The sequence below is a fragment of the Octopus bimaculoides genome, chromosome 14 (genome assembly GCF_001194135.2).
Source record: "Octopus bimaculoides isolate UCB-OBI-ISO-001 chromosome 14, ASM119413v2, whole genome shotgun sequence".
Lineage (NCBI taxonomy): Eukaryota > Metazoa > Mollusca > Cephalopoda > Octopoda > Octopodidae > Octopus > Octopus bimaculoides.
Window position 1 is genome coordinate 39,352,393 of NC_068994.1, and position 13,573 is coordinate 39,365,965.

Consider the following 13,573-nt stretch of genomic DNA (forward strand, 5'->3'; position numbering starts at 1 on the left):
ATATATATATATATATATATATATATATACACACACAGATGTGTGTGTGTGCATGTGAGAGAGAGAGAAAGAGAGAGAGCATATACATATATAAACATGTATATATGTATATATATGCATGCTCATATAAAATTATTATATAGATGGTAATATTCTCAACAAAGTAAAAGAGAACTCAATACCTTTGTGAAAGTAAATATGTAAAAACATATTAGTGAAAAATATAGATGTACATAAACAATATATTCCCCTGTGTGTGTTTGTGTGTGTGTGTGTGTGTGTGCGCATGCTTGTGCATGTGTGCATATACAAACATACACACATACATGTTGATGTCATATTTATGTGAGGTTTGAATATTGTTGAACATTCTGGAAATAGTATTTGCAGAGTAATCAATATATCAAAACAGAAGATTGGAAATATTTTTTGGTATTATTTATTCACCATAACACATTTTCGATTTGTTAAGTGGAGGAGTGACAAAATTGTATATGTAGGATAAATAGTTTAAGATATCTCCTATTAGAAATTCTTCAAACAGATAATCAAATATTATTATTTGATTCTCTGTCTGAAGAATTTCTAATTGGAGATATCTCATGTCTTTAGCCTACAGGTAAAATTTTGTAACTCCTATGGGCAAATGAAATATGTGTAGTGTTGAATAAATAACACCAATATATATATATATATATATATATATATATATATATATATATATATATATATATATATATATATATATATATATGCTAATACACAGTCACTTAGTATATTTAATGCAAGAAAAATTGATTTAAAATTTTATTTCATTTAACATATCCTTGTCTTTGTCTTTAGAACTTTGTTCAGTGTCTCCCACAGTGAATTGTTTTCAAAATCGGTCATCTGTTTTATCAGCTTGCATTGCATCTTGTAGAACTAGGGAACTTTGAATAACTCTCCTCTTTTTACTGTCCATTTGTAATGGACAAGCAATAAGCTCTGACATCTCAGTTGCAATTCATAATATTTATTCATTGTAACTTAAATCCTGTCTTGTTGCAATACAGTTATTTCTTTTAAATATTTCTTTTTAACTTACTTCATATTTTTGTTAACTCTTTTGACACAGATCTACCTGTGGCCACTCATGTTCTTTGATAGAAAAATCGGCATTTCAAAATGTTCATATTTAAATAACGAACCTCCCTTCATAAATTTATGTCAAATTTTCAAATGTAGCATGCCCATAAATGAGATTATTTGTTATTTTCTTAAATCCTAGCAAAATTCTTGATTATTTTCACAATTATCTGAAACACAGCTCAATTATTTGAAACTTTATCTCAAAAGGGTGTATTTGATATTTGTTTGTTCCCTCTTCTATCTACATCCCACTATCAATCATGAGCTAGTTAACATATACCAAGCTTTCACTAATTGTATGCAGTACCTATGTATTCATGTGCTGACATTGACACCCTCTTGGTTTACAGACTTTTGACTCAGAGAAACATTAGGGGTAAGCAGCTGGAAGGAGAAAGGACTGCACTAGCAACCAGCAGAAATTAACTTACAGCTATATATATATATATATATATATATATATATATATATATATACACACACACAAAATATAACATAGATAGATATAGATACATACATATATATATATATATATATATATATATACACACAAGCAAAATATATAGGCATACAAATATGCACACACATACCCACACATACATATGTATCTTAAAGACATACACACATACAGAGGGAGAGTGAAAAACAGAGAAAGAGAATGACAGAAGAGATTTGAGATGGTTTATTGCATGAGCTCATAGTTCATGTTTCAAGTATTTTGTTGTGTTTATTGTGAGAACACATCATTCTACACTGCTTCATTTCAACTATGTTCTGGAGTCACACTTGGAAATGTTAGCTGAAGTAGGCTGGAATTTCTATTGTAGGGGAGATTCCTGCTCTGTAACTGACACAAAACATTTTGGGATATATTCTCACATATACCCTCACATACTTATCCTTTGTATGTGGTCTTATATGGAAAAACATGTACTGAATGCATTGTGCTGAGTGAATATTCTTTTAGTCTTATATAGTTTTACTTAATTCAGTCATTGGATTGTGGCCATGCTGGGGCACTATCTTGAAAAATTTTAGTTGATGAATTCATACTATAAGTCTAGTTTCTTTATTCTGTTGGTCACTTTTTGCCAATTTGCACAACGATAGGGGTGTAAAAAAATTAACATAAACTGCCAAGGGTTGAAAGGTCAATGAAAATTCAAAGAACCTAGTCTGCACACGCTTGCATACACACACACACACACACACACACACACACACTTATGTATAAGGTGCTTATAAGCAGTTTCTGTTTGCCAAATTCACTCATAAGAGAGTAGCCTGTCTTGAACTATAGTAGATGACACATGCTCAAGGTGTCTTCTACTCTGATGTACAATGTGACTGAGACCACATGGATTGCAAAGCAAGTATTTTAACAACACAGGTATTTTTGTACCTAATCTTACTATATATCTTTACTAATTTTATCATATATTTTTATTAATTTTATCATTTGTTTTTACTAATTTTGCTTTATATTTTTACTAATTTTACTATATATTCTTAATATATTTTTTACTAAATTTACAATATATTTTTACTAATTTTACTATATACTTTTGCTAATTTTATTATATAATTTACCCTCCAGCCTTCATCAGGTGTCTTGGGGGAAATTTCGAACCTGGGTTCTCATTTCTAAGGTATTTTTGATGTTGTTATTATTATTATTATTATTATTATTATTATTATTATTATTATTATTATTCAGGTCACTGCCTGGAATCGAACTTGGAATCTTGGGGTTAGTAGCCTGTGCTCTTAACCACTATGCCATATACCCAGATTGACAGTATAATTCATTCCATATATAGGTGTGGTTAAGTTTAGTATGCTCAGTGAAAATTATAGTACAGAGGTGGCCAAGTTGTTTAATAGGAAGAATCACATGATATTTTTCCATAATGTTTAAAATACCAACATACATACTCTAAAGGCATGTGTCTTAATTGCTTGGGTATTCAGCTCATAATTGTAAGGTAATGAGTTTGATTCCCAGTGGCTCCAGTCCACTCAGCTGGCAAAAATGTGTTGTAACTGTAATATGCTTGTAACTGTAATATGCTTGTCTGTGGAGTACTCAGCCACTTGCATGTTAATTTCACAAACAGGCTGTTCTGTTGATCAAATCAACTGGAATACTCATCTTCATGACCAGCAAATAGCCAAGCTAGAGCTCATTGATGACTGGGTGGTAAAGAAGCTTGCTTTGCAATTGCATAGTTTCAGGTTCAGTCCTATTGTGTGGTACCTTGGGCAAGTGTCATCTGCTATAGCCCCAGGCTAACCAATGCTTTGAGAGTAAATTTGATTGTTGTAAACTATGTGAAAGTCCTTCATGTGTGGTGTAAATATATTACATACCCTCTTACTCTATTACTTGTTTCAGTCATTTGACTGGGGTCATGCTGGAGCACTGCTTTTTAGTCAAAGAAATTGACCCCTGGACATATTCTTTTTAAGCCTGGTACTTATTCTATCAGTTTCTTCTATTGAACTGCTAAGTTATGGAGACGTAAACACACCAGCATCAGTTGTCAAGCGATGTGGGGTTGGGGACAAATACAGACACAAAGACACACACATACATATATACATATATATATATACGATGGGGTGTTTTCAGATTCCATCAATCAAATCTACTCACAAGGCTATGGTTGGCTCAAATTTATAGTAGATGACACTTCCCCAAGGTACCACACAGTGGGACTGAACCCAGAACCACATGGTTGGGAAGCAAGCTTCTTGCCACACAACCACTCCTATATATTATATACGGTTGTCTCCCCAACCACACACACTGCTTGACAATCAGTGTTAGTTTGATTACATTACCATAATTAGTGCTTTGGCATAAGAGACCAAAGTACCAAATTTATTTGTACATATATTGTAATTTTGAGAGCCACATGCATCACATGTATCACAAACTGAGCATCTTTCGTATATATATATATATATATATATATATATATATATATATATATATATATATATATATATATATATATATATATATATATACATACTATATGAGCAACAGTGGAATTTGATGCAGTCTTCTGTCTTGCCAGCTCTTTTTGAACTATCCAACTCATACCAACATGGGAACTGACGTTAAATGATGATGATGATGACGATGGATGAGATTTGATTCTAGTCATATAATCCTTTCTACTATAGACACAAGGCCTGAAATTTTGGCGGAGGTGGGAGCCAGTCAATAAGATTGACCCCAGTATGCAGCTGGTGCTTAATTTATCAACCTGAAAGGAGGAAAGGCAAAGTCGACCTCAGTGGAATTCAAACCCAGAATGTAAAGACAGACAAAATGCTGCTAAGTATTCTGCCCAGCATACTAATGATTCTGCCAGCTTACTGCCTTGTTTTCTGGTCATGTAATGAGATCAAAAATGAGTTGTAAACTGCTTTGCATGCTGACATTAATTGTTATTCACTATTACCAAGACTAAGGTTTTAATTAGTATATGAACATAAAAAGAAAATATATAAAAAAGTAGAAATGTAACAATATATCGGTGTCAATATCAAATATGTTGCAAGGTGACATGCTGTCAAAATTGTCCTGGACAGAATGCTTAATGACATTTCATCCGTCTTTACATTCTGACTTCAAATTTAGCTGAGGTTAACTTCGCCTTTCATCCCTTAGAGATCGATAAAATAAGTACCAATTGAGCACTAGGGTTGATGCAATCAACTTATCCCACCACCAAAATTACTGGCCTTGTGCCAAAATATGGAATTAAGATTGAATATGAGGCAATGTATCGAGCTAGCAGAATCATTAACATGCTGGACAGAATGCTGTGTGACATTTTGTCCGTTTTTATGTTCTGAGTTGAAATTCCACCAAGGTTGACTTCAACCATCATCCATTTGGGGTCAATAAAATAAGTACCAGTTGAGCACTGGTCGATGTAATTGTCTTACCTCTCCCTCAAAATTTGAAACTAATATTAAAAATGTTAAGAAAAGATGTAGTGTAGGTAAATATGTGATAAATTGCTATGGAATCAAAGTTGTAGGAATACTAGATTCATGTACAAATGTTTCCTACATGACCAGTTTTAAAATTAAGTTATTTCTGGTAATAATAGTTAAGTTGTGCTTTGTAGGAGACATTCTTAACATTAGATGCAAAGCAAGTGATATAGAATAAGAAATATTAAAGTGTCTGCAAAGTCTCAAAAATCTCTGCCTTTGTTAGAAAGGTAAAGGATTTACCAATGTTTAAGACAGACTGCATTGAAAATATGCAAAAAAAAAAAAAAAATTGATACAGTAAAGCATATTGCTTCCCTTGCTGTAATCATCCCAACAGAAAGCAAGTTTCACTTTCAGTTTCTTGTATTGGTCAAATGGTGATAGTGTTACTAATATCAGAACTCGGTAGCATAGCTAAGATGGGGCGGGGTGGGGTCTAGGGGGACAAGGGAGTGGGGTAGATCCAGGAAATGAAGGAGGCAAGAGATGGAGTTGAGGGAGGTGGTCTGCCCTGGTCAACCCTTTTCCTGGGTCGCACTTTGGGGTCTGCTGTGCATATCTTTCCCTGTGGGAAGTGGAAAAAAACTAAATGGCTGCCCCAGGTTGCACACACTCTTGCTACTCCACTGTCAGAACTTCAATTCAATTTTAGCATTAAGAAACTAGATTTAAAATTCTTGATGTATTTTTGGATATGTGCACATGTATAAAGGATTGCAAGTGTCTATATCTTTGTGTGTATGTGTATGCATGTGTATGATGTTTGTGTGTGTGTGTGTGTGTCTGTGTCTGTGTGTAAGTCTGTGTGTGTGTATAAGCCTGCGTGTGCATGCATGTGTCACTGTAATTCTGTAATCCTGCATCTGTATTTTGAAAGCGATTAAAACAAATACTTTGAATTTCTATAAATGTCCTCAATGCTATTAAAGTCACCAGATCACAGAACCCAATGAAGAAGAAGAAACCTATCTCTATTCTATCATTTTGTCATTCACTAAATATTACAGTAGATTTAACTTTAAACTACGAAACCCTTAAGAAGCTCAACATTTAAAAACTGAAATTTGCAATCAGATGAAATTTCTACCTGTACTCTGCTTAAAAATTCACTTGAATCCCAAACATCTGTCTTTTTATAAATATTCTTAAAACTCAGTGAAACATATTCTATTTTAAATTTTTTTTATTAAATTATTAACTTCTTTCATTTATAACTCAACAGCTTTTCAAAATGTTAGCATGGGTTGATTTGATCTTCAAATCTTGGCATTTGTTTGTAGTACAAAATGATATACAGGATCACTTACAATTGAAACTATTCAACCAGAAAGAAGTTTAGTGCCAGTTTTTTACTCGTCTCTTTATCTATTTAGAAGCAAAGTACAAGAGCATGTGCATCTAAACAGCAAGCAAGTATTTGAGCCATTTATCCGTTAATTGAGATGTTTATATTTTCATTTACATTTTGATGCTTTCCTTGAACTTATAATAAATTCAGACATGATGCTTGAAGAATTTAGTGTTACCAAAGCACTAGCTCTTAATGTTTAGCATCAAATTCATCTGTTAGCTAAGTTACATTGTTTTCCTTGCTTTTGGAAAATGCATAGCTTTTCTTAACAAAAAAGAAAAGAAAACAAAAGAAAGAAAGACCTTCTTTCTCTCCCATTTCCAGACATATTTATGTTTGAGTGTAAAAAATACATCATCTTCATGAATGAGTGAATTCATAAATACTCAACACATATTCAGGAAACTTGAAGCCTTTGCTAGCAGAGAAAAATAAGTAATGTCTAATACCTCCAATATTAAAATAAAAATTCTGATGAAAACAATCTTTAATATTATTATTTTAATTTGAGCTGGCAGAATCATTAGCATGCCAGGGAAAGTGCTTAGTGGTATTTTATCCATCTTTGTATTCTGAGTTCAAATTCCACCAAGGCCAACTTGGCCCTTCATCCTTTCAGAGTCAATAAAATTAGTATCAGCTGAGCATTGGGGTCAATGTAATCAACTTACTACCTCCCACCATGCTGGCCTTGAGTCATTATTATTATTATTATTATTATTATTATTATTATTATTATTATTACAATTACTATTATTGTCAAGGTGGTAAGCAGGGAGAATTGTTAGCATGTCAGGCAAAATGCTTAATGGTCTTTTGTCTGTCTTTTGTTCGAATTCTGCCAAGGTTGACTTTGCTTTTAATCCTTTCAGGGTTGATAAAATAGGTACCAGTTAAGCACTGGGCTTAATGTAATCGACTACCCGCCTTCCCCAAAATTTCAGGCTTCCTTATGCCTATAGTAGAAAGGATTATAATAATAATAATAATAATGATGATGATGATGATGATGATAATAACAACAACACTCATAATAATAATAATAATAATAATAATAATAATAATAATTATTATTATTATTATTATTATTATTATTATTATTATCATCCTTATTAATATAATTATTATCACCACCATTGGTGGCCTGGCAGAATTGCTGGACAATTGAAGAAAATGCCTTGTATTTGAGGGGTAAACTTTTCTATCCATCTTTCTAGGGTTGCTAAAGATAAGAACCACCAATCCAATCCAGCAGTGATGGAGTTGCTATAACTGACAGCTCATTCTTAAACTGAATATATGGTCTTGTGCCTATCTAAGAAATTATCATCATTACTATTATCATCATTATTGTTTGGAGGTAGTGAGCTGATGTGACTGTTAGAGTGACAGACAAAATGCTTAATAGTATTTCATCTGATTCATTATGTTACGAGTTCAAATTCAGCCAAGATTTGATTTTGTCTTTCATCCTTTTAGGGTTGATCAAATAAGTACCAGTTGAGCACTGAGGTCGATGTAATTGATGAATCACCTGCCCCAGAATTCCAGGCCTTGTGCCTAGAGATGAAAGGATTATTATAATAACTATTATTGTTATTATTCACCAGACTAAAATGCTCAGAAGCATTTCGTCTGTCTTCCCATTCTAATTCCATCGTGTTCAACAATGCCTTCCATCCTATCAGGGTTGATAAAAATTAGTATCGGTCAAGCAATAGCATGGATGTAATTTACTACCCACCTCCCCTCAAAACTGCCAGCCTTGTGCCAAAATTTGAAACCATTATTATTATTATTATTATTAATCATCATCATCATTGTTAGGTAAACTAACTTAAAGAGTAAAAGCTCCACACAAACTGCCTTGCTTGTGTATAGTTACATCCCTATATCTTATATTTTTACATATCTAATCCCACCAAGGTCAACTTTGCTCTTCATTCCTCAGGGGTTGATGAAAAAGTACCTGCAATATATATTAATGTACGCTGATTTGATAAACTACTCCTCCTCCCTTAAATTTATGGCATTTTGTCAAAGAAATATCATCATCGTCGTCGGTCGTCATCATCATCATCATCATCATCATCATCATCATCATCATCATCATCATCATCATCATCATCATCATCATCATCATCATCATCATCATCATCATCATCATCATCATCATCATCATCATCATCATCATCATCATCATCATCATCATCATCATCATCATCTCCTTTATTATTATCATTATTATTATTATTATTATTATTAAAATAATAAATGTTTTATGATTTGAACACTGCTAATTAGGTGTTGGAATTCTTGTTGAATATGAACCCAGAAACACGATTTCACTCTCACTCATACTTTGAATGTTCCACATTGATCCATTAATTTGCTGTAAGCATGCTAATTGAAAAATATATGCACATATAAAAACATTCACACATACACAGACAAACAGACAGAAAAACAGATAAATACACAGATAAATAAATAATAGGTAGATAGATAAGAAGAGATATATGTATATATATATATGTAAGTAGGTAGAATGGCAAGTAGATAGTTAGATAGATAGATAGATAAATTGATATATTTTATATATACATATACATATAGGCACATATATATATATATATATATGTGTGTGTGTGTGAACACACACACACATATGAGCAGATATATATAACTTCCCTGATTGACAGAGTGATAAAAACAAGGATAAAGAACAAGAAAGAGTATTGAAGAGGAAAAAATAGAAATAGAAATAAAAATTTGTGAAACTGATAGCTAAGTAAATTAATTGATAAATCAATAGATTGCATAGGATTTTTAATATTAACAAATTCTGTTTATAATAAATAGTGACTAAATATATGCCCCTTTATTAGCTATGTTTTACACTTCACACTGAGCACTTTGTGTTATATAAAATGTAGTAAATTCAAGACACTGTCATAGTAAAGATATTTTCTCAGCAACTCAACTTTCTTCTTTAATATTTTAAACCAGTGAAAGGGAAATCTTTTTCCGTGAAATGATTATCCAGCCCATTCCCTCCACATCGGAGACAGCTTATCATTAGGTTATGTTGAACTTTTGTTAAATAAATTATAAGGATATAGGTAGACAAACAGATCGATAGTAAGAAGAAACCACAACAAAAATAATAGAAAAAATTGATAAAGAGATTGATATAAAGAGAGAGAAAGAAAGAGAGAAGGAGAGAGAGGAACAGAGAGAGAGAAAGAGAGTAAAAAAACAAGAGAGAATGTATATGAATAGTAACATATATGGATAGATAGTCAGATGGATGGTCAAATGGATTAGCAGCTATATTGACAGATAGGTGGTTGGATGGTTGTGTGGATGGGAGAGGGGACATGAAATGGTAGGATAGATAGATGGTGGAATAGATGGATTGATGAAAAGAGAAATAGATGGATGGAAGAATTAACGGACAAATTGGTATAAAAATAGATTCATATGAGGATAGATAAATAGTTTTATATATGTATACATACAAATACAATTACACACATACATATATGTATATGTGTGTGTACATGTGTGGATGTGTATAATAATAGATTGATAGACAAACAGACAGAGAGGCAGAGAGACAGAGACACAGACAGAGAAATAGATAGATAGATAAATAGATAGATAGATAGATAGATAGATAGATAGATAGATAGATAGATAGGACTGAGTAAATGAATTCTACAACTACAATCTTAAGGGCTATGAGTGTAGATATATTTAGAGTGAGAGATGGATAAATGGTTGAATGGGAACATGGATGGTTGGCTAAAATAGAATGATGGATAGTTAAAAGGTAGAAAGACAGATATATGGTTAATAGCTATGCAACTAGCAATAAAGGCTAGCTATAGTAGTTGAATATGTATGCATTTAAAGGGAGTAAAAAATTGATGCCTGTAAGGATTACATTCATGTGTGTGTGTGTGTTTGTATGCAGATATAGATAAATAGATAGATAGACAGATAGACAGACAATCAGACAGACAGATAGATAGATAGATGGATATATATATATATATATATATATATATGCATGTACATAAGACAATTGGATAAAGAAAGGGACATGTTGATTAATTTAAGTGTTTAATTGAAAGGTAGCTGGATTGATGAGTATATGGATTGATTGATAGATTGTTTTAGATGAATCAGTTGATAAATATATAGAAAGAGAAATTAGATAGATTGAGAGAGAAAGAGGGAGAGAGGGTGAAAGGTAGAGAGTGAGTGTGAGTGAGAGAGAGAGAGCAGTAGATATGATAAATAAAACAGTGATAGGATGTTAAAGAAATAGTGGTGTGTTAGGGAAAATGGTCATTTTTAAGTATAGAATGAAATAAATGTTGAGGGAATGTACTTCATAGGAGGTTAGAAATAATCAGATTGTGATGCCTGTTTTAGATGTTACTCAAAGAAGTTAAAAAAAGATTGAAAATTCTCACAATACTCAGCTGACTGGAGATGTCAGGTGAAGATTGGCAAAAAAAAAAAAAATACCAAAGAAAAGTACTAAAAAGAATGAAAAGAAAGGAAGAAAAAGAAAGAGAGAGATAAAAAAAAAAGAAAAGAAAAGAAAATGAAAGGAAAAGACATTCACTGCTAAGGACAAGTTGATAGCAGTAGAAAGTCAGAAAATAGTAGGAATGGTCAGTCCTGTTGGGGTTGATAACAATCATGGAACAAAAGGATGCTAAATAGATTACCATTTTCAAATAGTGGTAAGGAATTTCTCTGGATTTCTTTTTATGGAATGGTGTGAAAAGGGACAATAATGCTAGGATATTTAATTAAATAACTTCTTAATTAATTAATTTGGTTTACTTTAAGACATTAAAAATATATCTAAATGTACTGTTTAAGGTGAAAAATAGCATATATATGTATATCTAAATATGTATATATTTCCCTCTAAGAATTGCCAAATATTAGAAAATTGTTAAAATCTACATGAAAAGAATATAACAAAATTAAAAATGGAAAAAAAAAAAATCTTAATAAACAATAATAAAGTGATAGAAAATAATCTAAGAAAGAAAGAAAGAAAAAATAAGAAAAGTGTAAGAGAGGCAATACAAGAGAAAGAAGGATGAAGAAAGAGAGAGAGAGAGAGAGAGAGAGAGAGAGAGAGAGAGAGAGAGAGAGAGAGAGAGAGAGGGAGAGATAGAGGAAGGAAGTGAAAGAGAAAATGAGAAACAGGTGAAGAAAGTCAATCCATTTTACACATACTACTTCTAATTTATAATAAGGGACGGTGAACAAAACAAATTAATTTACATTCCAAAGCAGTAAAGAGACAACGACTAAATAGTCAAAATCTAACTGCAATCACCAACAACGAAGGTGATGGATGTAGTGTTATTTAAATTAAGGGAAAGAGAAAAAAAAAAAAAAAAGACCTAGTGGATAAAATCCATTAGCTCTACCTTTTACAGGGAAGTTGAATGGGGGAAAATTATTATATGACATCAAATTAGATAAGAGAAAAATAAGCATGGTCTAATCTCCCACCAGGATTAATCAATATAGAAAAGTGGTTAGAGTCAAGAAGTAAAAATTAGATTAGTTGAGACATTACCCATCTATGGAATACACCTGATTTGCCTTGAAATGGCAGCTATCATTGGACATTAGGCAGGAGATAATCTCCCTGATACACTCCACTCTGCTTACTAACCTGCAATATTAGCCACTCCACACTAAATATCCTACACCATTTTTTCTGGATGTAAATAATTCAGTATTCAGTTTGAATGATAAAATTTCAAAAATGATCCCTAGTGTATGTCACTTTTTTTTTTTATATTTATATTTTAATGATTACATCTCTGTATGTATTATACCATTGTACTGTGACTTCTCTTGCTGTCACTCACTCCCTCTTATACTCTCTTACTCCTCTTCTCTTTCTCTCTTGCATTCCTCTCACTGCATGGACACACGGATCTCTTCAATAATTTGTTTGTTGTTTTCTCATAGCAGAGATGACTGAGAGAGAGAGGGAGGGAGGGAGGGAGAAAGAAAGATAGATAGATTAATAGATATACAATGACACCATGTCATTCTGTTTGTTGTTTTATAAAATGGACATGAAATCCATAAATAAGAAGAACTGAAAGAAAAAACAAGGAGAGCAAAAAGTCTACTTACAGAGAGTGGTAAATCCTTTTCTCCTGTCTGTGAGGTGTGTAGTCTGCTGTCTGAGTTGTACAGTTACTGCTGCTGTTGTGTACGCTGCCAGTATTAGGTGGCTTGGTCTGTATTGTTGTGGTAATGTGAGTGTGTGTGAGAGAGAAAGAGAGATAGATAGATAGAGAGACTGTGTGTGTGTCTGCAGTCCTACATCAAGTGTGTGTTGGGGGGGGGTGTATAGAGGATGTCTGCTGCAGCCAATGACATGCTGGTCCAGCAGAGCAGTAGGGGTAGGATTGGGAGCACAAGGGTCAGGAAAAAGACCAAAAACGAAAAATGCTAATAAATATATATATAAATGGAAGAAAATAAAGTTTAAAAAACAAACAAGCTCAATATTCTAACACCTTCCTATATGTTAATTACTGGATGGAAAAAAGGGCCGACTTATTATTTTATGAAGATATCATATAATAGATGATCCGTGTGATATCTTAAAACTATATCAGATCATGTTGCCTCTTGTACAACATAAATAGAGACATTTAAAAATGCCCACATTACATGAAAAAAAAAAGAATTTAAATCCTAGGAAAGAACAAATTTTTATATTCATCTCCATCATAACAATGATATATTTACCATCCATTATACAAAGAATTAATATTTTTTTGTCATGTGTAAGTGTGTGCGTATATATATACACAAATGTAAGCATATATATGTATATGCAATCTATCTATCAATCTATATACATACATATATATATATATGTGTGCATATATATATGTATGTATATATATATATGTGTGTATATATATATATATGTGTATATATATATGTGTGTGTATATATATATATATATGTGTATATATATACATATATATATACATATATATATAT

General features: G+C 32.1%; 1 protein-coding gene across 5 annotated transcripts in view; it reads right to left on the reverse strand.

The window, feature by feature from the left end:
* The window catches only part of LOC106872391 (protocadherin beta-15), a 190,287-nt gene extending 178,083 nt beyond the window's left edge, over positions 1-12,204 (reverse strand). For all 5 annotated transcript variants that reach the window (XR_008265553.1, XR_008265554.1, XR_008265555.1 and 2 more), the window contains exon 1: positions 12,117-12,204. Coding sequence is in view for 2 of the 5 variants with exons in the window: in XM_052973122.1 (XP_052829082.1) it covers positions 12,117-12,169 (53 nt within the window). In the remaining 3 variants the exon portion in view is untranslated. The remainder of the gene's footprint in view (positions 1-12,116) is intronic.
* Positions 12,205-13,573: the final 1,369 nt, after the last annotated feature.